Source organism: Crinia signifera, chromosome 1, assembly GCF_055691185.1.
Source record: "Crinia signifera chromosome 1, ASM5569118v1, whole genome shotgun sequence".
NCBI classification, from domain to species: Eukaryota; Metazoa; Chordata; class Amphibia; order Anura; family Myobatrachidae; genus Crinia; species Crinia signifera.
The window spans coordinates 116,852,413-116,877,760 of record NC_139217.1 but is presented as its reverse complement, the minus strand read 5'-3'; the positions used below and the strand labels follow the sequence as shown (position 1 = coordinate 116,877,760).

The 25,348-nt window shown below is 45.1% G+C and overlaps 1 protein-coding gene across 1 annotated transcript in view; it reads right to left on the bottom strand.

Moving 5' to 3' along the window:
* GUCY1A1 (guanylate cyclase 1 soluble subunit alpha 1) overlaps positions 1-4,577 on the bottom strand; it is an 80,045-nt gene extending 75,468 nt beyond the window's left edge. Inside the window, exon 1 of the mRNA XM_083172208.1 lies at positions 4,059-4,577. Coding sequence (XP_083028334.1) covers positions 4,059-4,325 — 267 coding nt within the window. The 5' untranslated portion in view covers positions 4,326-4,577. The remainder of the gene's footprint in view (positions 1-4,058) is intronic.
* Positions 4,578-25,348: the final 20,771 nt, after the last annotated feature.

Genomic DNA, 25,348 nt, shown 5'->3' with positions numbered 1-25,348 from the left:
CGGGGGTTGCGGCGAATCATGGGAGGGGGGGTCGCGGGGGTGTGCCGTGAATCACGGGAGGGGGGGTCACGGGGTGGGGTGCCGAGAATCGCGGGGGAGGTGTGTGTGTGTGTGCCGTGAATCGCGGGAGTGGGGGTTGTGGGGGGGGGGGTGTGACGCAAATCGCCACAAGAAAAAATCAACACAGAAAGGTCAACACATGTAAATGTTGACATAAGTGTGGCACTTCATTGGTGTCCATGTCGACACATGAGAATGAATATGAAAATATTCAAAAAATGAAAAAAAAAACTTCAAAAACTCATGTCAACCTTTTTCATTGTCGACCATAGCCATGTCAGTGTTTTCCTTGTGCAATTTAATTCTGGAGCTGCCGCGAATCACGGGGGGTGCCGCGAATTGCGGGAGGGGGGGGGTCGCGGGGTTGGGTGCCGCGAATCGCGGGAGGGCGGGGTTCACAGGGGTTCCGGTGGGGGGTTGCCGCGAATTGCGGGAGGTGGGGGGTCACGGGGGGTGCCGCGAATCGCGGGGGGGGGGGTTGCGGGGGGGTGTGACGCGAATCGCCACAAGAAAAAATCAACACAGAAAGGTCAACACATGTAAATGTTGACATAAGTGTGCCACTTCATTGGTGTCCATGTTGACACATGACAATGAATATGAAAACATTCAAAAAATGAAATAAATCTTCAAAAACTCATGTCAACCTTTTTCATTGTCGACCATAGCCGTGCCAGTGTTTTGCATGTGCCATTTAATCCTGGGGCTGCCGCGAATCGCGGGGGGTGCCGCGATTTGCGGGAGGGGGGGGGTTGCGGGGGTGGGTGCCGCGAATCGCGGGAGGGGGGGGGTCGCAGGGGGGTGCCGGGGTGCCGCGAATCGCCGGAGGGGGGGTTGCGGGGGGTGTGACGCAAATCGCCACAAGAAAAAAATCAACACAGAAAGGTCAACACATGTAAATGTTGACATAAGTGTGGCACTTCATTGGTGTCCATGTCGACACATGAGAATAAATATGAAAATATTCAAAAAATGACAAAAAAACTTCAAAAACTCATGTCAACCTTTTTCATTGTCGACCATAGCCATGTCAGTGTTTTCCATGTGCAATTTAATTCTGGAGCTGCCGCGAATCACGGGGGGGGGTGCCGCGAATTGCGGGAGGGGGGGTCGCGGGGGTGGGTGCCGCGAATCGCGGGAGGGCGGGGTTCACAGTGGATCCGGTGGGGGGTTGCCGTGAATTGCGGGAGGTGGGGGGTCACGGGGGGTGCCGCGAATCGCGGGAGGGGGGATTGCGGGGGGGGGGGGGTGTGACGCGAATCGCCACAAGAAAAAATCAACACAGAAAGGTCAACACATGTAAATGTTGACATAAGTGTGCCACTTCATTGGTGTCCATGTCGACACATGACAATGAATATGAAAAAATTAAAAAAATTAAAAATAAATCTTCAAAAACTCATGTCAACCTTTTTCATTGTCGACCATAGCCATGTCAGTGTTTTGCATGTGCCATTTAATCCTGGGGCTGCTGCGAATTGCGGGGGGGGGGGGTGCCGCGAATCGCGGGAGGGGGTCGCAGGGGGGGTGCCGCCAATCGTGCAAGGGGGGGGGCGCGGGAGGGAGGTCGCGGGGGGGGGGTTTTTTTCCGCGAATCGGGGGGGGGGGGGGTCACGGGGGAGGGTTTGCCGCGATTCGCGGGAGGGGGGGGTCGCGGGGTGGTGGTTATGCCGCGAATTGCGGGAGGGGTCGTGGGGGGTTCTTTTTTGCAGCGAATCGCGGGAGGGGGGGTCGCGGGGGTGTTTTTGCTGCGAATCGCAGTAGGGGGGGTCGCGGGGGAGCGGGTGTTTTTGCCGCGAATCGCGGGAGGGGGGGGGCGCGCGGGGGGGGAGGTTTTGCCGCAAATCGCGGGAGGGGGGCGCTCACCTGGTGGCTGTGGAGTAGCAGTGCTGGGCAACATGGGAAGGCAGTGGGTGTCTGGCACTGTCTGTGGGCTCACTGGGCTGGTTCTCTGTCACATACCTCCCAACATGACCCTCTCCAGGAGGGACACAATGCTCTGTTTCTAGACTTCCCCTTAATGTATGATTGCCATCACCTGTTTTAAACAGGTTAATTTCTCAGAAAGGTGTTCAGCACAGATGAAGGCAAGCACACATTAAGAGGAAAGTCCAGGAACAGAGCGTTATAGACACAGACACCCACTTTGAGTGACAGATGTAGCCAAATATATAGGAGATATATATATATATATATAGATATAAAGCAGCCAATCATGTGTGATCCTCCTTGTAGAACACCACTGTTTATCTGAGTGTGCTGAATAATATGTACTCATGCAAGATAACGTATCGCTAAAGAAAAATAATGTAGAGCAAAGATACAAGAAACTAGACAAGAAAACCGAAAACAAGTGTACAAATTGCTGTTGTGTCTGTTTTCCGCATCCACTGCCAATGACAAAAGTAATATAGCTGATGAAGCCACAAGTTATGAAGAACCACCGGTGTAAAACATATTTACTACACTGCATGTTCATATATAGGTTGCAAAGATTATTTTGCAGTTAATTATTTGAGTAACAATGAAAAAGCAGTCAATATATGGAAGATACTTGATCACATACATACACCCATAGGTTTGTCTGTTGTGAGATTTGTCATACCATAAAAATGCTAATTAGGAAACACTGCAGAATGACGTAAATAACCAAGTAGGCCAATAAAAGTGCGTCACTTATAGCGTCAGTTCTGGCACACCAGCCTGATAAATCGGTACTACAGAGGACACAATGGATACCATGACATATTTATTCCTTTCATGCAATGCACAAACACACAAATAAGCAGAACACAGCAAGAGCAGAACAAGGCACAATAGTTAATGTGTATCACCTACATGTAAACACATCAATTCTACGTGGTCATAAGATTGTAATCACTAGCCCTTACATTCTAACACATCCTATCATACCCAGACAGTGGGAGTGAGCTGTGCTTTGGAGCTAGGCTAGTTTGTCTTTGTATAAAGCAACAGCTGGGAACGCAATGATGCGGAGGTTTGTTTGCAAACTGAGGGCAGTCCCGGGGGGGAACGTAGCCAAAAGGTTGAAAATAACAATGTCGACAGTCATAATGTTGACACCACAATCTTGGCAGGTATACATTGTTAAAAAGTCAAAATGTAAGATGTCAACTAGGAGGGCTAGGCTGTGGTAAGGGGGGGGGGGGGGGTTAGGCTGCTTTTTTAGGGTTAGGCACTAGAAGGATGGCTAGGGGTAGTAACACGGAAGTTACACTCAAATGACCACCAGGTAAAGGTATGTTGATGCTGGGCCACGACAACAAAATGCCAAAATTCTAACATGTTGACATTTCATCATTGTCTACAGGATGAATGTCAACATGGTCAATGTTGACATTGTGATCATGTCAGCATAAAGAATTTTGTCATTTTGTACTCAACCCTTTCTGGGCATGTAGCTTCAGAAAGTCAGATTGTACCAGTTAATTGGAAAACGTGATAGGGTGACCCTGATTTTTAATAAACTATGGATTTTACTTTGTTTCATAAGAATAATAAACTACTTACACTGTTGCAATAGCATTATAATGTATTAGCACACAGTATGCAGATCTTATGTATGTATGTATGTAGGTATGTACTGTAGGTATGTATATATGTACTGTAGGTATGTATGTACTGTAGATAGGGATGTATGCATGCATGTACAGTATGTATGTACTGTAGGTATGTATATATGTACTGTAGGTCTGTATGTATGTACTGTAGGTAGGTATGCATGTACTGTAGGTATGTATGTATGTATGTACTGTACAGTAGTTATGTAATCTCTGGATCGCTCGCTATAAAGTTGCTGTCTATTACTAGTGCTAGCATGGGGCTTAGATGTGATATTTGCCACACATCCCCAAGTGCTTGTTGCTGGCACCTGGCAGTGGTGCGGAGGGAGTGGGATGTGAGTGTGCCTGGGGATAGTGCATCCTGTATGTACAGTTATAATGTGCCATGTGCTTGTTATTACAGTGGGATATTACCTCGGGGAAGATTAATTTGCAGATGCTCTCGGCTAAAGTGTGCAGATAGACCCGGGTCCGGCTGCTCTTCCTGTGGGGGGCGTCCTCCTCTGGTCTCCTGTGGCGGACACTGCTCTCGGCCACCTCAGTGCAGATGGGTAGCTCTGTGGCAGCACTGCCAGGGGGCCCCTCATCCTCGGCTTCCTCTGATGCCCGGCTGTGGGCTGTGAGCATAGAGAAGGGGCATTCTCCGGACAGCGTCAGGTCTGTGAGCTTGGCGCAGAACATCTTGTCCTCACTGGGCGCTCATGTGACTATTGAGTGTCAGCTCCTCTGGTTCCTAGCTGTCCTCTCCCGGGCTCTCACTCCCCGGCCGCACAGCCTAGCAGCGGGAGCCGGACCCCATCCTCCTGCTCGCAGGCTCTCTGGCTGGCTGGGCTGGGAGAGCTGCTGCTGGGGTGCGGGGGGCGGAGAGGAGCTGGGGGAGGCTCCCGCACTCGCTGCAGCAGCCACAGACCACCCTCTACTTGCACTTTCACCCGTGTTCAGCTGGTCGGGAAGCTGGTGTCAGATCGTCACGCAGCTTTCTGCTGCCTGTGATAAGGCTGGGTATAGGAAGCTGTGGTTACAGCTGCAAAGGGTTATATCCTAGTCCTACAAGCTACTGTATATACAGTACTGGCCATTTACTGCCCGTGTGCCGTCTCACAGTGCCCATGTATGTAATAAGAAACTTATCACTTATAATGTAGGAGTGAGATATATATGTCGTTAAAACTGACAGCAATTTTATAACTGGGAATAAAAACTATTAGGATCAGCAGGATGTACTAACAAAACTATGAAAACTGTTTTTGGAGGGTTGACCCCATTCCACGGCCTTACTGTATGTGTCTGGCCCCTGGAAAGCAAAACTATCTGAAACTTGTTGTATCCTATAGGCCAGTGGTTCCCAACCTTTTTTTCTCTCCCGTACCCCTTGATTAGGCTTTTCATTTATAAGTACCCCTCCTCTCAATTTGAAATATCCACAGTACTTATGAGTGGAAGTGCACAGTATGCGTCCCCTAATATTAAGGATTAGCCCCAGGAATCGGGTCCCTCTTTGTCTGGCAGCTGGCTGTGTATTGTCTCCAGAGTTCCCGCTAACGCCTGTAAAATGAATGCTTCTTCCAGCCATGTCAGTGCGGGGCAGATTTTTGCAGGTAGCTCTCAGTGCATTGCTGGTTGGGCAAAAGCACGAGGAGACGCCGATGACGCTGCAGATGTAACCGTAAATGACACAACATGGTTCGTCTCCATGTGAATGGTAGACTTTTTCTTCTTAGGCCATTACCAATATTATTTTCAAGTACCCCCAACTGGTCTGCAGAGTACCCCCAGGGGTACTAGTACCCCAGGTTGGGAACCACTGCTATAGGCAATGCCATCTATTCTGTTGCTTATAGAAGCCTATTGGCTACTTTCTGCATAAATCCCACGAGAAGAAGGGGCAAATTTACTAAAGTGGCCGAGCCACTGTACGAATGGCTACAAACTGGATCATCCATTTGGCAACTTTACAAATCTGCCAAGTTCTCAGGATTCTTATTTTCTGATGGTGAAGTCATTCGGATTTGGATTTGGCTGCCGAGTTTCCCAGAAGCCAAATACGGACGACCCTGAAGCATTACACAGATGCTTCATAATGAAGGTCCCCCTGTGCTGATTTATGAAATACAGGGGGGCCCTATGAATTTTGGCCCGTGTAGTTCAGAAACCAGGACCGGCTCATGTTTACACAGAGCATGCACGGATCTGACTCATGCCTCATGCCTCAGCAAATATGGATGTGTTGTCTTTTCCATTTGTATTTTGAGCTGATTTCACAGATGAATTCAGCCATACGAATGATTGTAAATTGCACAATCTGATGTCCCAGCGCTTTCTTAAACTAAACATGTCTAAAGGCCCTCATACACCAGTCCGACTTGTCCTAAGGACAAGTCGGAACAATTTGCCCTTGAGCTCCCCTAACAGCTCCCTGGGAGGCTCACTTACGATTTGGCATTTTTACATGCAATAAATCACATGCAATTTATTGCATGTTAACTCCCAGGGAGCTGCAGCAGTGGCAGGGGGTGGGCAGTGGTGATTTGCGGAGCTGACAGCGGCAGGGTTCGAGCAGCAGCGAGGAGCTGCTCGCGGCAGGTGTGTCAGGGTGGGAGCGGCTGCTGAATTTAAATAAATATTTTTTTTAAAGACTGGCCGGCCGGTTATTGGCTGAAAGAATTCTCTCAGCCAATAAGCAGTCTCCCATCTGATTGCCTGAGAGAATTCTCTCAGCCAATCAGCCCCGGCACTCGCCGATGTCCGTCCCTGCACATAGGTGTGTGCCAGTGGTGCTTCGGACCCAAAACATTGCGGGTGCTAAAAAGCACCAGGGATGTGCCACTCATGGGCGCCGGAACGGGGGGGGCGAGGGGGCAGCTTGCCCCCCCCCTAAAATTACTGAGGCGCTAAAGTACCGTTGTCTGGGGGCGCTGTCAGGGCCGGCGACAGGGGGGGGTCAAGGGGGACATGTGTGACGGGCCCCGGCGATCTGAAGGGCCCCAGAGCCCGGCCGGGGCCCGTCTGTGTCTTGATGTATGTGTGAGGTCTTTTCTACACTCACATATCCTGCAGTGCTATGCGCGCTGGCGCCGCTGCGCCGGGTCTCTCCATCCGTCCTCCCTGTCAGACTCAGTCCCCTCCCTGCCAGCCGCCCTGCCCAGCGGTGTTTGATTGACACTTACAGTGTCCGACGCCGCGGCCGCCCGCCCCCTGCTGCTTCAGCGACGAGCGTCGCATGGGCATGGCATCCAGCATCCAGGTCCCCAGCGCGCTCCAACCCCATCCTGCTGCTGCCAGCGTGTCTGCCCTGCTGTGTATGGGAGGGATCCAGGCAGCAAAACAAAAAAAGTAAGTTGAGGAGATCTCTAAACTTGCTCACAATTTGAGTTAATGTACATTGGGGATGTATTAAGTTATGGGGAGTGTGTGAACAATTGATGTTCTGGGCATATGAGTGGTGTGGGGACATGTTCTGGGCAAATGAGGGTTATAGGGACATGTGCTGAACATATGAGGGATGTGGGGACATGTGCTGGACATATGAGGGATGTAGGGGCATGTGCTGGGCATATGAGGGATGTGGGGGCATGTGCTGGACATATGAGGAATGTGGGGGCATGTGCTGGACATATGAGGGATGTGGGGGCATGTGCTGGACATATGAGGGTTATAGGGACATGTGCTGGACATATGAGGGATGTGGGGGCATGTGCTGGACATATGAGGGATGTGGGGACATGTGCTGGACAAATGTTATTTTGTTACTAATAAAACTATAGTGTTTTTCTGTTACTCTATTACTATTGATGAAAACATTTCATTAACTATCAGGGGGTAACATATAGCAATTTAGGGGGCGCCAAAATGAGATTATATCTTGCCCCCCCAACCTAAAAACGTTCCAGCGCCACTGGTGCCACTGAAGGGTCCGTTCCAATAGGTTGAACCTGCAGCAGGTTCAATCTGTAGGTTCCGACCCTATGTGCATGGGACCGCGCATCAGGTCAGAGGGGATGTCAAACACATCCGAATTCTCGGCCCAATCCTCCTCTCTGCCAACAGGTTAATTCCTCCCATTCCTGCCGCCAAGATTTAGACCGTTGTGCTCCTTGTCTCTGGAATTCTCTACCCCTCCCTATCAGAATTCCATCTCTCTACAAAACTTTAAATGGGCTCTCAAGACCCACTTCTTCATTAAATATAACCATTTCTCATCCTAGCCTTCTGATTATGCTCACTTCTATCCTATCTGTTTCACTCCTGTCTGTCTGCCCCTCCCCTTTAGAATGTAAGCTCTCACGAGCAGGACCCCCTCTCACGAGCAGGACCCCCTGTCGACATGGGCAAGGTCGACAATCAAAAGGTCGATATAGGGTTTTTCACTGTTTTTTGAGCCGACAGGCGGTATTTCATGCCCTACCATGCCCTATTAGATGGGGGGTCTCCCAACTGCCACCCCCCGCAGCGGGACAATGCCTGCCGCGGGTGGGACAGCGGGACAGGACCCAAAAATCGTGACAGTTGGGAGGTATGGTATTAGGCCTGGTGAAGTGATAAAGTGGAACATACCTTCCAATGAATAGAGGTGAAGGCACGCACCCTAACTGTTGAGGCTTAAACTCACGATCTTGGCCCTACTGTGAAGCCCCACCCCCTTTTGCCACTGTGTGGGCATGGCCAGCACTCTGTGTGGGTTGGATACAGTGCAGATTTCCAGTGTGGGCTGGATAGAGTGCAGTTCAGATACAGTGCGGGTTGGACACTGTGTACTGCAAAAAATTGTTTACGTAGTGTGACAGCAGATGTCACCTCCCCATTTGCAAATGGTGGTGTCTGTGAGCAGCCTAACCCTAACATTCTTCTCATCACAGCCTAACCCTAATTCCCCTCACTATTGCTTAAGCCTAACCCCCCTTTTCCTGTCTACATGCCTGCCCACCCCGCATACTTACAGATTGGTATGTCGGCTGTCGGTATTTCAACATCGGTATCCTGTTCAAGGTTCTGGTACCAATCTTCTGACAGCAGTCAGGATGCCCCGGCCTGAGCATTCAGGATGCTGACCCCATCTCATGTGATGTAGACTGTGGCTGCCTCAGCCTCTGGGTGGACAAGAATGCAGAATGCTAGCAAGTTTCAAAGTCCTGTTGTACTCAATGGGCTGAATGCTGATTGGCTGAGAATGGCTTTCACAGCCAATCGGCGTTAAGGCATTGATTTTATAATTGCCATCAGAATCTAAACCAGCCAGATCCAACAGCAGGAAGGTGATATTATTACCTTCTTGCAGGATTTGAACACAATGGGGAGATCTGAGTCCTGACCTGAATCCACTGGGATTTGGTAAGTTTGGGTGGGCACGATTCTCTAAAGACCAAACCTGCTTATCTGTAATGGTGGTATGCATGGCACTGCTCCTTCATATTGGCCCTCTGTTTTTTGTTCCCAGGTTAGAATCCAAATACAATAACACTTCAGCATCCAATGCCAGCACCAGTGTCCAGGGTACTCATGCAGCTAAATTCGGTACAAAACTGTGTGGTTGGATGAATTACATGCCTTATGTAGGTCATATATAAGCCAGGCATTTCCATGATTTCCCAATGTAAATCAAAAATGCTGATCAACGGGCATCGATGATCAGAGACTCATATGGGAATTGTCAAAATCCAGATTATTTAAAATACAATATTTTTTTTCCAGGGATCTGTATTAACTGTATGAAATTGAGATAGCCACATTGCATAGTGGTAACATATGTTCCTGCATTAATGCATTGGCCAACATTCAGCTATGGTATTCAGATACGTTTGTAAATAATCCATAAATATATATTATGTGTGTGCCAAGTAACAATGAATAAATGTGGGCTATTTACAGTTATTTCAATAAAATAATTCTGTATAAAAATGTAAAGGCAGACAACATATGTAAATGTTAAGGATACGATATGTGGATCTTCCCTTTTATTTAAATATTGTGTATTTCAATTGTCATTGCATCCCACAAAAAACCTGTTAAACATGTTTTACTATAACTACTTAAACAAGACGCATTGAGGGAATAACCTATGCTTTACGGCAGTGAGCAATCAATAATATTGTGACAAATGCACAGAATCAGAACATTTTAGCATTACAAAAGGTATTATTTTAATAGTTAAGATCCTGAAATAAAGTCTATCTCCTTAAAAATGAATTAAAGTTACCCCATGCTGAGTCATGGCCATCATTTGTATGCATCTGGGATTTCTCAATACTTATTCATTTACCAGACAGATAGTGAGCAGAATACCAAAAAGCTAAATTCCCGCATTAATCAGTTAAATGGATATTGAATTATATGCCAAGTTGATGTCATTGTCATTACGCTAGGCTGATAGCTCATGAAACCCATTCTTTTTATTGCTGTCTCGCTCAACAGGCTGAAATAAGCCACCTGCTTATTTATTTGCAGTAAGATGATTCATAATAATTATTTTGCAGTAGTTAAAGCAAAACAAAACAATGCATTAAATATCCGGGTGTACGAATAATCTGGAACATTTTACTTTATAATATTTCAGAATATATCAAATTCACTAATGGTTATTCCCCATTTATATATATTGTGACAAGGATCACATACAAGGGGATTCATCTGAAGACTTTGATCTTTATTTTTATATAGCAGGTCATAGCATACCAGATTAATTCCATAGGCAAGTGTAGTTACAGGCGGCAGCATACAGGAAATCACAGCATAAACAGACTCTTGATCCAGTGGTCCCTACCAAGCGTACACCCCAGCCTATCACTTGGGCAGCTAATCCACAATCAAGATCATTTGCACTTATATCAGTAGATCACAGGTGCTGCTGACACACACTAGCACCTTTTCTTCTGGTTTAAAAGACCAGTTGACTGCGGTAACATCATAACTACATTATTGACACTGCTGAGCCCTTTCCATATGTTCATTGTGGAGTGGCGCAATCTGTTTTAGGCGGCCACACAACTGGGACACAAACTGAATGATGTTGGGTTCTTGGCATGGTTGTTGCTCCCACCTTTCCTTTATCAGATCCAGAATTCCATAGAGGAGTTCAAAGGGACTAAACCTGTAGAATATTGGGGTACCGCTCTAACTGCAAACATTAAATACAGTAGGAGTAAGTCCAAATATTGGTTTTCTTGAGACACCGCCCTCTGATTATGGGTCTGATTAAACCTTTCTACCAAGCCATCTGTTGGCAGGTGATAAACTGAGGTAGTAATCATATCTACCTTTATCGACCGGCTGGGATCTTTTATGAGCTTAGAAACAAAGGAGTATCTCCTTCGGTATTCCCAGACTGGTATACAGTGTTAGCAATAGCCTTTGGGTATCGGGTGGTAAAATCCACTACCACAAGAATGTTGTCACGTTTCATGAAGAACCAGCTGAAGTATAATGGAGGCTAGGTGCTTTAATATAAGGATGTTGCATGAACGACAGAAGTGATGAACAATGCTGTAAAATAAACCTTATTTATTAAGGTACTGTAATACAGGTTGTAAATGATGGCACATAAATATACTGAATGTCTGTGAAATGATAAGTGTTAATAATATAAGTCTCTATTGAAGAAGATGAAGGATGATTGACAATTGGAAGAAGTATTGCAGGATTGGTTGAAGAATTGGATGATTGGTTTCCAGGTTGAAGGATTGGATGAAGAATTGGATGATTGAAGAATAGGTTGAATGATTGAAAGAGGATTGGATGAAGGATTGGATGGTTGAATGAAGGATTGGATGATTGGATGAAAGATTGGATGATTGGATGAAGGATTGGATGATTGGATGAAAGATTGGATGGTTGGATGAAGGATTGGATGATTGGATAAGGAGTGGATGATTGGTGATAAAGTCTGGGAGTCCTTGCTGAGTGTGATCGTGGCTGCTGAACCAGAAGTAACCGTGGAGATTAACCGTCAGAAATTAGGAAGAAGATAATTACCCCTTTGGGGGGCTAACCTTGTCCAGTCCGTATTGGCGGCAGAAGGTTCCTTGGTGTTCAGTAAGGCAGTAGACTATCGACAGGATCAGAGAAGACTTTCACCGGAGGCACAAGAACTGTAGTATTACCACAGACAGCCAGGAGTGAGCAATGATGTTAGGCATGGACATCATTGTACTGACTGCCGGTCTGTCCGGCCAGTCAGTACTTAAGAGGGGAGCTGTTGGCCAGCCACTTGACAGGCGGAGGTGGAGCCGCACAGTACTGGATGGGGAAACCAAAAAGATGGCGGCCGCCAGCGGAGGCGACAGAATCCAGCCGGCGTTGGATGTGCGCAGCTGCCGGCGTTTCCAGCCAGGGCCTAAACAGGAACGGACACACATGGCGTCTCACACACACCACCCATGTCCTCCGCGGCACTGGAGCACAGCGTACCACTGTCACCTCGCGGTGTGAGACATGCTGCTGCAGGGCCCAGAGCTAGGCACAGCATAGGGGATCAGGATAGCAGCCATGGTGGTCGTGACAAATGTATTGATGCCCTTATGCAAATTTTTCCACTGGCCCTATCAAAATCATACCAATTATCTCAAATGGTACAGACTAAAATTTCTGCGTGTGCGTGTACATGAGGTAGTGAATATAGATTGTAAGCTCCACTCGGGCAAGGACTGAGGTGATCGTACAAATATTCTATGTAAAGCGCTGCAGAATATGTGTGCGCTATATAAGAAACTGTTAATAAATAAATAAATACCATTAACCACTATCACAGCTTCAAAGGCATGTATTAGATTGCTATCATAATGTTGGTCTCACCCAAAGTCCTGTAGTGATACACCAACAGGGTTCCAATACAATCATACATTACCAGGGATGTCCAGGAACAGAGCATTTGCTCCCTGAAGGAGAGGGTCAGGTAGGCAACCCTGTGTAAAGGTGCCCACACACTAGAAAGATCTGTGATCTTAAGATGTGCGCATAAATTAGCCTTCAAATCTTTTGTCCGTCCTGGACAAAAGATTTCAAGCAAACGCACATCTTTACCAAAGAATTTTCTTAAGATCCCATGTGCGTCCCTATGGATCTTTTAAATCTTCTGATCTTTCATGCAGCATGTAAGATCAGAAGATTTAGCAAAAGATCCACGGGAGCGCGGATCTGACTGATATCGGCCGATTTTCGACTGATTATTAGTAAACATCAGATGATATGTCGTCCAAAAAATCGTTCTAGTGTGTGGGCACCTTTAGACTTCAGGCATGTTATCTGGTCTAATGCTCACAGCAACTTTGCTTTTTTTAAAGGTGAGGCAAATACCAACACACCTGTTGCAAAGTACCTAGTGAAATAGTTGACAATGGCTATGATAATGTTAAAACAGGGTGCATGATAGAATGTGACCACAAAGAGACTAATTAAAAATTAATCAAATAAACAAAAAGCACTTATCATCAACACTCACCATTCCTAGATTTGGGTGCCCTATGCCCACATTGTTTAAATAGAAATCACATATACTGTATATACAAACACACAGAGATGAGACTGGCAGCACTCATATAATCATACTGCAAGCCCTGGTGCCTGAAGAACAAGAACATGCAGAATCCAAAAGGAATACCGGCACTTCAGAGGCACATATAAATGCAAAAAATGGAAGTGCATTAAACAAGCTTTTAGGGAGTAACCCCCATCGTCAGGACTTGCAAGCCGGTATATTGCCGTTTTTTTTTTGTATTTTAAAACAGTACCAGCTGCAGTGTGACCGCTCCACAGCCAATTTACTGGTTAGAGAATACCGGTATTTCAACACGTTTCAAAAGCAGGATCCTACATGGATCTGAGATGTTTTTCCTGCAGTCTGAATGGCCCAGAACCGGTATGAACCGGTATGAACTACACATAATAATCTGCACAAGAGTCATTGGTTGTCTCCCTGCATGTTGTCACCACCCACAAGCAGGAATTGCACAACAGAGTTTTATTGCAAAGAAGCCGTTTTTTTATGGGTGAAACGGGTTGAATGTGAAAGGTACAAAAAAGGTATATAAACAGTAATATACTGGTTACAACATGCAATGCGAAAGGGGTTTAACTGGCTTTTGACCCGTTTTATGAAACGTTTACAAAAATGGGTTGAAAGCAGGGTTGCAATGTGAAAGCAGTATAAGGGTTCTACTAAAGGGGGGGGGGTGTAATTTATTTTATTTGACTAAAGGGAGAAAAGATAATTATTACATTTTTATATAAAACTAAAGAGGGCACAGATTATCACTATTATTGCATAAAAGGGGAGGACTATTATTACCTCCCGCGCCCGCCATCTTCACTCCAGTCTAGGAGCGGGTTGGGAGATGACAGATGTTCTTTTATTTACCCCTGAGTGCTGCAGTTTGTGATTGTATATATAATTGTTTCCCATTGAATCCACCATCTACTATAAAGAGGGGGTTGAAAGTGGGTTAAGATTTCTGTCACTGGGTAATCCATCCAACATGTAGAGATGCAGCAACCATTCATATTTCACTATGACTTTCAACACCTCCCTCCTTACCTTGCCACCATCCCCCATCCCACTTTAGTTCGCTGAAAGGATTGGCCCGTTGAATTACTAATTTTTAGACTTTCTCAAATACTATGATTTAAAAGATTTTTCTTTCTAAATTTAAATGGCCTGATCACATATGAAACAGCCAGATAACATATGAAAATAAACGTGGAAATAGATTTCCAAAACTTTTTTTTTACATTGACCTCTTTTAAATGTAAGGGTCCATCCATTTGTTTTTAAAATGGCATCTCATTTTCTACTTTGAAATAAATACCAGACCCTAAAGAGACAGTCCTAATTATAATTGGCAACTATCAGCATCTAATGCTAACCCTGACTTCAGTCTCTATATCAAATGCCCGTCATGCTACAGTTTTTCTAATATTTTTGTATATATTTCTTTATTTAATGTAAGTGAAAGAGCTATCATTCTTGCAGGATACATTAATATCATGGTAAATTATGAAATAAGACTGCGCATGGGAGCACAAGATGTGTGGCAATTACTTTCATAAATGAACAAGAAAAGTTAAAACTTTTATATTTATTACTGAGAAGGCATACTGGATAATTATACGTATTCAGGGAAATTAAATATACAATAATTCCTCAACTGCATATAATTAGAGTCCTTTAAGTTGAGGACTAAGATTTTTTTATATAAAATGTCCTGTTTTTAAAAAGAGGAAGCAATTGTTCCTTGTGAATAAGTAAGGAAATTATTAACTTATACTGTACACCTAATGTTTATTCTGAAGCTGATATTCTGGTCCTCTGGGCGTCCCCAGTCTGGCAGGATGTGGGAAGGTGAGCTCATTTGGGCTTTAAATGTCTCTGTTGTCTTTATATTTTGCCTCAGCCTGTGGATTGATCTGTGGTCTAGGATGATAGGTGACAATTAGCAGCATAAAGAGACCTGTACTCTGTAATGCTGGATCTCGTGCACCGGGGAGTTCCCTTCCTCTCAAAAGGTCGCCGCTGGCCTCAGGAGCAGATGGACTGGTGAGTGCTGGCCATCGCCCCGCACTCACCCTACCCTTTTATCGAGGAGCTGTCTTCCACTTCCAGCTCCATGGCTAGAAGGTTGAGTAATTCTTCAGGTGCCGACTGTCTGTAGGGAGTTGGTACATCTACGCCAGAAGAGCCGACCGACCCAGAGGAGGCGAGTCACAAAAGAACATTAAGAACTGTCATGTCACTTCAGGATTTCAGGAGCGACCGGAACCTCACGAAGGCTTTCCAGAACATTTGTATTTACAATGGAAAAATGTATTCACCCTTACTCAGGGGGGCAGCCCTTATGTCATAGTAGAAAAGGATTTACTATATAGGGTTGTCGAGGAACGGGGTAAGACAATTGAGCAGCTTATAATACAACAGGTCCATCAGCCTCTGGTCCTGGAAGCTGCCCATTCACAGTTGTGGGGAGGACATTTGAGGGAGGAGAAAACTCTGCAGATTGTACAGCAGCGGTTTTATTGGCTGGGAATCCGGGCGTCTGTAGCAAAGTACTGTCAGAAGTGTTCCATTTGCCAGCGTACCGCACCAAAGCCCCAGTACAGAGCACCTCTTCTGGTAATCTCCATCCCTTTGAAAGGATTGGGATGGATATTATTAGATTGTTAGGTCACCCTGATGCTTTTCAGTATTGCAGGGAGACTCCCTGCAATACTGAAAAGCATCAGGGTGACCTAACAATCTGGATTGGAAAGCAGAAGTGACTTGTATCATAGTTCCCATACACAACCAACCTGGTACTCTCATTTGACACTATTGCCGTACGTTACCTATATACCCCAGCTCGGGCCAGAATCCAGCAGTGCAGAATCCAGCAGTGCCAACCAGAGAGGAGACCCCCGGTGAACAACTGGTATGGTAACACAGGCATGGTGATCAAACAGTAGATACACAGGAGCCACCGGTTGTGGGAGCACTTTTCACGTGGGACTTTGCTGATGACTAGTATCTATCAGATTGGGACACAACTATCCCCTGTATAGAGCACCAACAACTAATATTGAAACCAGATTACATATAAAGAAGTGTGTGGGATTACCTGGGCAAGCTGGCGAAGCCGAGTAATGTAAAATAATGTTATTTGCTAAGGCAATTGAAACAGGACACATGAGTGTACAAACAAAAGTCTGAAAAGTCACAAATAAGGTTATCACACCATAAAGGCCCATACACACTAGAAGATTTTGGTTTCCAAAGACTTTGCCAAAATCTATGAAAGATATATCTGTCACCAAAGTAGTGCGTACACACTGAGCTATTTTCCCCAAAGAGCAAAAGATTTTCAGGAGGTGAAAGACTTTGCTGAAAATCTTTCATATAAAAGGATATTTACATAATGGGCAGGGTTAGAATTCCAAGGGTTGGAGCAGGGGCCATTTTATTCAATGCATTTCTGTTTTTGGGGCCTGATTCAGAACTGATCGCTGGGCTGTGTATATTAGGAGCCAAGCGATCAGGTAAATGCCGCCCTGCCCAAGGAAATCCCACCCATGTGCATAGCTATGATTTTATTTGTAGCCGTATTGCCCCTTACACGTTATGCCACACATCATAATGCCCATTATATGTTATACACACCAGTACACCTTATGCCACACACCGCAATGCCCATTACACATTATGCCACACACCATGATGCCAGGGGCTTCATGCTCAACGCCAGGAGCTTAATGCTCAATCCCAGGGTCCTTCATGCTCGATCCCAGGGCCCTTCATGATGATGCCAGGGGTGGGGGTGAAGTGCTTGTTGCAACGGGGGAGTTAAAGAGCATTGATAGTGGCAGCCCAGTCGATAGTGTGTATACATTGCTGCCATAAAAAATATTCATTGGTGACCAGTATTGCCAGTAATATATACATTGCTGGCATGTTCCAACAATGTATATATTACTGCATTTAAAATAACATATGTGCCCATTGGTGCCACTAAAATATATATATATATATATATATATATATATATATATATATATATATATATATTTTACTGGCTTATTAATTACATTGGTGCCCAGTGGTGACAGTAATATCTACATTGCTGGCATGTGCCAGCAATGTAGATATTACTGGCAATATATATATATATATATATATATATATATATATATATATACAAATCCAGAAAAGAGGGCACTCGGGGACTCCAACTCGGTGAAAACAGTGGACTGGTTTATTAAACAGTCATAGATGTCAACGTTTCGGGGTCGCCCCCGTCGTCACTATCACTGTCCTGACGACGGGGGCGACCCCGAAACGTTGACATCTATGACTGTTTAATAAACCAGTCCACTGTTTTCACCGAGTTGGAGTCCCCGAGTGCCCTCTTTTCTGGATTTGTACATTTGGGACTGCAAGGTTCCTAAACTGCAGGCACCGGGGCAAGCTACGCCAGGCTCCATCTAAGCCCGGGAGTGCCAGTTCTCTTGGACTCTATATATATATATATATATATATATACTGCATTATAAATATCATTGGTGGCCAGTGGTGCTATTAATATATACATTGCTGGCATGTGCCAGCAATGTATATATTACTGGCTTATGTGTCATTGGTTCCCAGTGGTATAGTAATATATATATATGTTGCTGGCATGTGTCAGCAATGTATAGATTACTGCTTTAAATCAAATTCATTGGTGCCCAGTGGTGCCCAGTGGTGCAGTAATATATACATTGCTGGCATGTGCCAGCAATGTATATATCACTGCCTTAAAACGCCTTCATTGGTGGTCAGTGGGGTTATGCTCCACAAAGAAGTAGCAGGGAGCAAGCAAGTCAGCCGGGGGCGGGGCTTTCTGCTAGGGGCGGGGTGTCCTGCCGAGCTGTATGTCTGGCCGGGGGGAGTGGAGCAGAGAACCTGTCACTGTGCAGCAGCAGCAGCAGCGTTGGAGCCAGAGGACAGAGAGGCAGGCAGCGTTGGAGCGGGGAGGGGTGAGTATGAACAGGGGGAGGGAGCGGGCTGTCAGCTGGACTGAAAGACTTTCATCTTTCAGCCCGGCTGCTGTACACACTTGGCGATGATGGCTAAAAAACCAGCCATTATCGCTAGGTGTGCTGGTAAAACCAGCAGATTGCCCACCTCATTAGCGATGATGCGGGAGCGCGCATCATCGCTAGTCGGCAATCTGGCGGGCATACACACCAGGCGATTTTCAGCTGAAAATCGCTCAAAACGGCTGTTTTGAGCGATTTTCAGCTGAAAATCGTCAAGTGTGTATGGGCCTTAAGACAAAAAAATCATGTGTATCTATGTATGTTTTGTTTTGTGTTGTGGGTTGTTTGATTGACAGTCTAATCATAATGTGTTAAACGACTGATCAATAATCAATTAATGCTCCGTATATTTAACATTAAGAAGTCCATTAAAAGTTATGTTTTAATTAACCCCTTCCCGCCCGCGGACGTACCTGTATGTCACGGCAGCGGGGTAGTTCGCGCACCTTGCCGTACAGGTACGTCCCCGCTGTGTCATGTCGCCTTGTCAAGTGACAAGGCGACATAGTATAGATGGCTGCTGTCATCAACAGCAGCCGATCGTGTCAGTGCGCCCGCGGACCAATCAGAGTGGTCCCGCCCCGCCGATCGCTGTGATTGGTCAGTCAGTCCTGACTACACCAATCACAGCCTTTCTATTGTAAAAGGGGTGTTTTGCTTCTCTTCCCGGGCTCTAACCCTCTCACTGTGTTAGAGCTTTGGAAGGAGAAGCTGTGTCAGAGCTGTGTCAGAGTTTAGGCTGTGTTTAGGCTGTGTGAAATTGCGCTGATCACCACAATACCCCTGCCTATATCACCCTCCCTGTGGTCATCTGTGCAGGGATCATCCTCCCTGTGGTCACCCCTGCCTATATCACCCTCCCTGTGGTCATCTGTGCAGGGATCACCCTCCCTGTGGTAACCCCTGCCTATATCACCCTCCCTGTGGTCATCTGTGCAGGGATCACCCTCCCTGTGGTCACCCCTGCCTATATCACCCTCCCTGTGGTCATCTGTGCTGGGATCACCCTCCCTGTGGTCACCCCTGCCTATATCACCCTCGCTGTGGTCATCTGTGCAGGGATCACCCTCCCTGTGGTCACCCCTGCCTATATCACCCTCCCTGTGGTCATCTGTGCAGGGATCACCCTCCCTGTGGTAACCCCTGCCTATATCACCCTCCCTGTGGTCATCTGTGCAGGGATCACCCTCCCTGTGGTCACCCCTGCCTATATCACCCTCCCTGTGGTCATCTGTGCAGGGATCACCCTCCCTGTGGTCATCTGTGCTGTGATCACCCTCCCTGTGGTCATCTGTGCTGGGATCACCCTCCCTGTGGTCATCTGTGCTGTGATCACCCTCCCTGTAGTCACCACCTAATTTTGTGTGTTGTGATCCGTATAATTTTTCTGTACCTTATCCGTACACCATAATTTTTCTGTGCGTTATTCGTACCCCATAATTTTTCGGTGCATTTGTACCCCATAATTTTTTATGTGCGTTACTCGTACCCCATAATTTTTCTGTGCATTTGTACCCCATAATTTTTTCTGTGCGTTATTCGTACCCCATAATTTTTCGGTGCATTTGTACCCCATAATTTTTTCTGTGCGTTACTCGTACCCCATAATTTTTCGGTGCATTTGTACCCCATAATTTTTTCTGTGCGTTATTCGTACCCCATAATTTTTCGGTGCATTTGTACCCCATAATTTTTTCTGTGCGTTACTTGTACACCATAATTTTTCAGTGCATTTGTACCCCATAATTTTTCAGTGCATTCGCACACCATAATTTTTGCAGTGCATTTGCACATTGTCAGTGCTACAAAACCCCACACGTGTTGAAGCACCTCATAAATACATACACCAATAAAACTATGGCCCAACGAACATATACTGCCGAGGAGGCATACGAGTTTCTGGCCTCTGATACTGAGTCTGCTAGCGAGGATGAGACAAATTTCCGTTTGTCATCCTCTTCATCATCTAGTGACTCTGATGAACCCCCGAGGAGGCAACGCAGGACTCCCACTGCAGTAGTCGAGTCCTCTGACCCCACATGGACAACCCCTGAAAACTACGTACCCCAGGTCCCTGAGTTCACAGGGAATCCAGGAATACAATTTAATTCAGCAGGGTTCAGAGAGCTGGACTTTTTTAAATTTTTTTTTAGTGATGATTTAGTTGATCTAATGGTCACCCAGACTAATGTTTATGCCCAACAATTTATTGAGCAAAACCCCACCTCTAATTATGCCCAGCCCCGCAAGTGGACTCCTGTACATAAAAATGAAATGGTTATATTTTGGGGCCTTGTACTGTGCATGGGGCTAGTGAAGAAGCCCACGATTAGGTCCTACTGGAGCACAGACATCTTATACAATACACCAATGTTCCGTGTGGCTATGTCAAGGACCCGCTTCGAAGCGATCCTTAGGTTTCTCCATTATAGGGATAATGCACAGTGCCCACCCCGGGATGACCCCAATTATGACCGGTTATATAAACTTAGACCCCTAATAGACCATTTTAGTACCAAGTTTGCCCAGGCATACATCCCCGAGAAGCACATTTCAATAGATGAGTCCCTGGTACATTTCAAAGGGAGGCTCCAATTCCGCCAGTACCTGCCAAGTAAGAGGGCAAGGTATGGCGTGAAGATGTACAAGCTGTGTGAGAGTACATCAGGGTACACACACAAATTTAGGATATATGAAGGTAGAGACACAAAAATAGACCCCCCACAATGCCCCCCCTTACTCGGAATTAGTGGGAAGATAGTGTGGGATTTGGTGCACCCACTGCTGGACCAGGGATACCACCTGTACCTGGATAATTTCTATACCAGCGTCCCACTATTCAAAAGCCTCGCTTCCAGAAGTACTGTGGCATGCGGCACTGCACGGAAAAATAATAGAAGCCTCCCTAGGTCGCTGCTTGGGCAAACACTTAGAAGGGGCGAGAGCAGGGCATTATGCAGCGACAATGTACTGTGTGTCAAGTATAGGGACAAGAGAGATGTCCTTATCTTGACAACAGTGCATGGCCATAGCAGCACCCCTGTCCCAGTGCGGGGCACAAGTACCGAAACTACAAAACCCAACTGCATTTTGGATTATAATAGGTACATGGGGGGGGTCGACCTGTCAGATCAAGTGCTGAAGCCTTACAGTGCTATGAGAAAAACAAGGTTCTGGTATAAAAAATTAGCTGTACACATAGTACAAATGGCACTGTACAACGCATTTGTACTACATCGATGTGCAGGCCAAAGGGGGACATTCCTGGATTACCAAGAGGCAGTAATAAAGGCCCTTATTTTTGGCAACCAGGAACAGGGGGGCCCTAGTACTTCTGGAAGCGAGGCCTCGCGAATTGTACCAGGGCAACATTTTCCGAGTGAAGTCCCCCACACTGGAAAGAAAGGAAGGTCCCAGAAACGATGTAGAGTATGCTACAAAAAGGGGATAAGAAAGGACACAACTTACCATTGTGAAACCTGCCCCACACAACCAGGCTTGTGTATCAAAGATTGTTTTAAGATATATCACACTTCCCTTGAATTTTAATGTACTCCACACAGCTTGTACAAAGAGCCGCATGCCATTACCTTCCCTTCTGAGTCTTGCCATGTGTCCAAACAGAAATTTACAAACACATATATGCTATTGCCATACTCAGGAGAAAAAGCACCCCATAATATGTTACACAATTTCTCCTATTAACCCTTGTGAAAATGGCACATTTTGATCTAAAGTTACATATTAATGTAAAAAATTAGTTTTTTTTTTTATTTTCACAGCCCATAACAATTTGACAAAACACCAGTGGGGTCAAAATGCTCACTACGGCCGTAAGTGAGTTCCATGAGGGGGGCTAGTAACAAAAAGGTATCACTTGCTTGGGATTTCCACTGCACAGGTACAATATGGGCTCTGCAAATGCAAGATGGCGCCCGAAAACCATTCCAGCAAACTCTATGATAAAATGGCACTCCTTCCCTTCTGAAGCCTGCTGTCTGCCCAAATAGCGTTTTACAACCATATATGGGGTATTGCCATACTCAGGAGAAATTGTGTAACAAATTTTGGGGTGCTTTTTCTACTATTGCCCTTTGTGGAAGTATAAAATTATGGGGTGAATCTACAAATTAATGGAAAAAATTACATTTTTCATTTTCACGTATCGATGCCTAACAATTTGACAAAACACCAGTGGGGTCAAAGTACTCACTATACCCATAGATGAGTTCCTTGAGGGGTGTAGTTTACAAAATGGTATCACTTGTTGGGGTTTTTGACTGCTCTGATACAACAGGGGTTCTGCAAATGCAACATGGTGCATGAAAACCATTCCAGCAAAATCTGCGCCAAAAACGCCAAATGGTGCACCTTCCCTTCTGAAGCCTGCTGTCTGCCCAAATAGCGTTTTACAACCATATATGGGGTATTGCCATACTCAGGAGAAATTGTGTAACAAATTTTGGGGTGCTTTTTCTACTATTGCCCTTTGTGGAAGTATAAAATTATGGGGTGAATCTACAAATTAATGGAAAAAATGACATTTTTCATTTTCACGTATCGATGCCTAACAATTTGACAAAACACCAGTGGGGTCAAAGTACTCACTATACCCATAGATGAATTCCCTGAGGGGTGTAGTTTGCAAAATGGGGTCACTTGTGGGGGGGTTCCACTGTATTGGTGCTTCGGGGGTCTTGCTAATGCGACATAGCACCCACCAACATTCCACCAGAATCTGAGCTGCAAAATCCAAAAATCACTCCTTCCCGTCTGAGTCCTGCCATGCACCCAACTGGTATTTTTTGGTCACATGTGAGGCATTGCCGTACTCGGGAGAAATTGGGCCACAGATTTTGGGGTGCTTTTTCTCCTTCATTCCTTGTTAAAATGACACATTTTGAGCCAGAACTGCATTTTTGTGTAAAAAAATGTAATTTTTCATTTTCACTGCCCAGTTGTATCAAAATTGGTGAAACCCCTGGGGGTTTGAAATGTACACTATACCCCTAGATGAATTCCCTGAGGGGTGTACTTTGCAAAATGGGGTGACTTGTGGGGGGGTTCCACTGTATTGGTGCTTTGGGAGTCTTGCTAATGCAACATGGCACCCACCATTCATTCCACCAAAATCTGTGCTGCCAAATCCAAAAATCACTCCTTCCCTTCTGAGTCCTGCCATGCACCCAACTGGTATTTTTTGGTCACATGTGAGGCATTGCCGTACTCGGGAGAAATTGGGCCACAGATTTTGGGGTGCTTTTTCTCCTTCATTCCTTGTTAAAATGACACATTTTGAGCCAGAACTGCATTTTTGTGTAAAAAAATGTAATTTTTCATTTTCACTGCCCAGTTGTATCAAAATTGGTAAAACCCCTGGGGGTTTGAAATGTACACTATACCCCTAGATGAATTCCCTGAGGGGTGTACTTTGCAAAATGGGGTGACTTGTGGGGGGGTTCCACTGTATTGGTGCAACATAGCACCCACCATTCATTCCACCAAAATCTGTGCTGCAAAATCCAAAAATCACTCCTTCCCTTCTGAGTCCTGCCATGCACCCAACTGGTATTTTTTGGTCACATGTGAGGCATTGCCGTACTCGGGAGAAATTGGGCCACAGATTTTGGGGTGCTTTTTCTCCTTCATTCCTTGTTAAAATGACACATTTTGAGCCAGAACTGCATTTTTGTGTAAAAAAATGTAATTTTTCATTTTCACTGCCCAGTTGTATCAAAATTGGTGAAACCCCTGGGGGTTTGAAATGTACACTATACCCCTAGATGAATTCCCTGAGGGGTGTACTTTGCAAAATGGGGTGACTTGTGGGGGGGTTCCACTGTATTGGTGCTTTGGGAGTCTTGCTAATGCAACATGGCACCCACCATTCATTCCACCAAAATCTGTGCTGCCAAATCCAAAAATCACTCCTTCCCTTCTGAGTCCTGCCATGCGCCCAACTGGTATTTTTTGGTCACATGTGAGGCATTGCCGTACTCGGGAGAAATTGGGGCACAGACTTTGGGGTGCTTTGTCTCCTTCATTCCTTGTGAAAATGAAAAATTTTGAGCCAGAACTGCATGTTTGTGTAAAAAAATGTAATTTTCCATTTTCACATCCCAGTTGTACCAAAATTGGTGAAACCCCTGGGGGTTTGAAATGTACACTATACCCCTAGATGAATTCCCTGAGGGGTGTAGATTGCAAAATGGGGTGACTTGTGGGGGAGGTTCCTAACTTTTAGCACTTATGGTGCCTAGAAACCTACATGGTGCCTAAAAAAAAATCTCATAAAAAGGAGGCTCCAAAATCAAGTAGGTGCTCCTTCTATTATGAAGCCTGTGGTTTGGTCAACGTGCACACTAGGGCCACATATAGGATATTTTTGAAAACAAAAGAATTGGGGGAATCAATTTTTAGTCACATTTCTCTAGTAAAATCTACTGTATTCGTTAGAAAAATGTATTAAAATTGAAACTCTGCAAAAAAAAAGAAATTTTGAAATTTCACCTACACTTTGTTTTAATTCCTGTGAAACACCTAAAGGGTTAACAAACTTCCAAAATGCTGTTTTGAATACTGTGAGGGGTGCAGTTTTTGAAATGGCATCATTTATGGGGGTGTCTCACATACAAGTCCCTCAAAGTCACATCAGAACTGAACTGGTCCCTAAAAAAATCAGTGTTTGAAATTTTCTTGAAAATTTGAGAATTTGCTAGTCATATTTGAAGCCTCCTAGTGTCCAAAAAAATGAAAAGGAGGTTGAAATAATGATTGCAACATAAAGTAGACATATGGTCTTTGTTAGTTATTAACTATTTTGAGTGGTATGATTATTTGTCTCACAAGCAGAAAATGTGACATTTTGCATATTGCTAAATTTTCCATTTTTTCACGATATTTTGGTATTTTTCACAAAAAAACACAGACTGTATCGCCCAAAATTTACCACTAACTTGAAGTACAATGTGTCACGAGAAAACAATTTCAAAATCACTGGGATAAGTAAAAGCAAAAAAAAGTTATCCCCACTTAAGTGAGACATGTCAGATTTGAAAAAAAGGGCTCTGTCATGAAGGCACAAACTGGCTCTGTCATGAAGGGGTTAAATAATCAAATCATATAATTTATAGAATAAAGAGTGCGCCCAAAAAGGCACATTTGTCTTATAA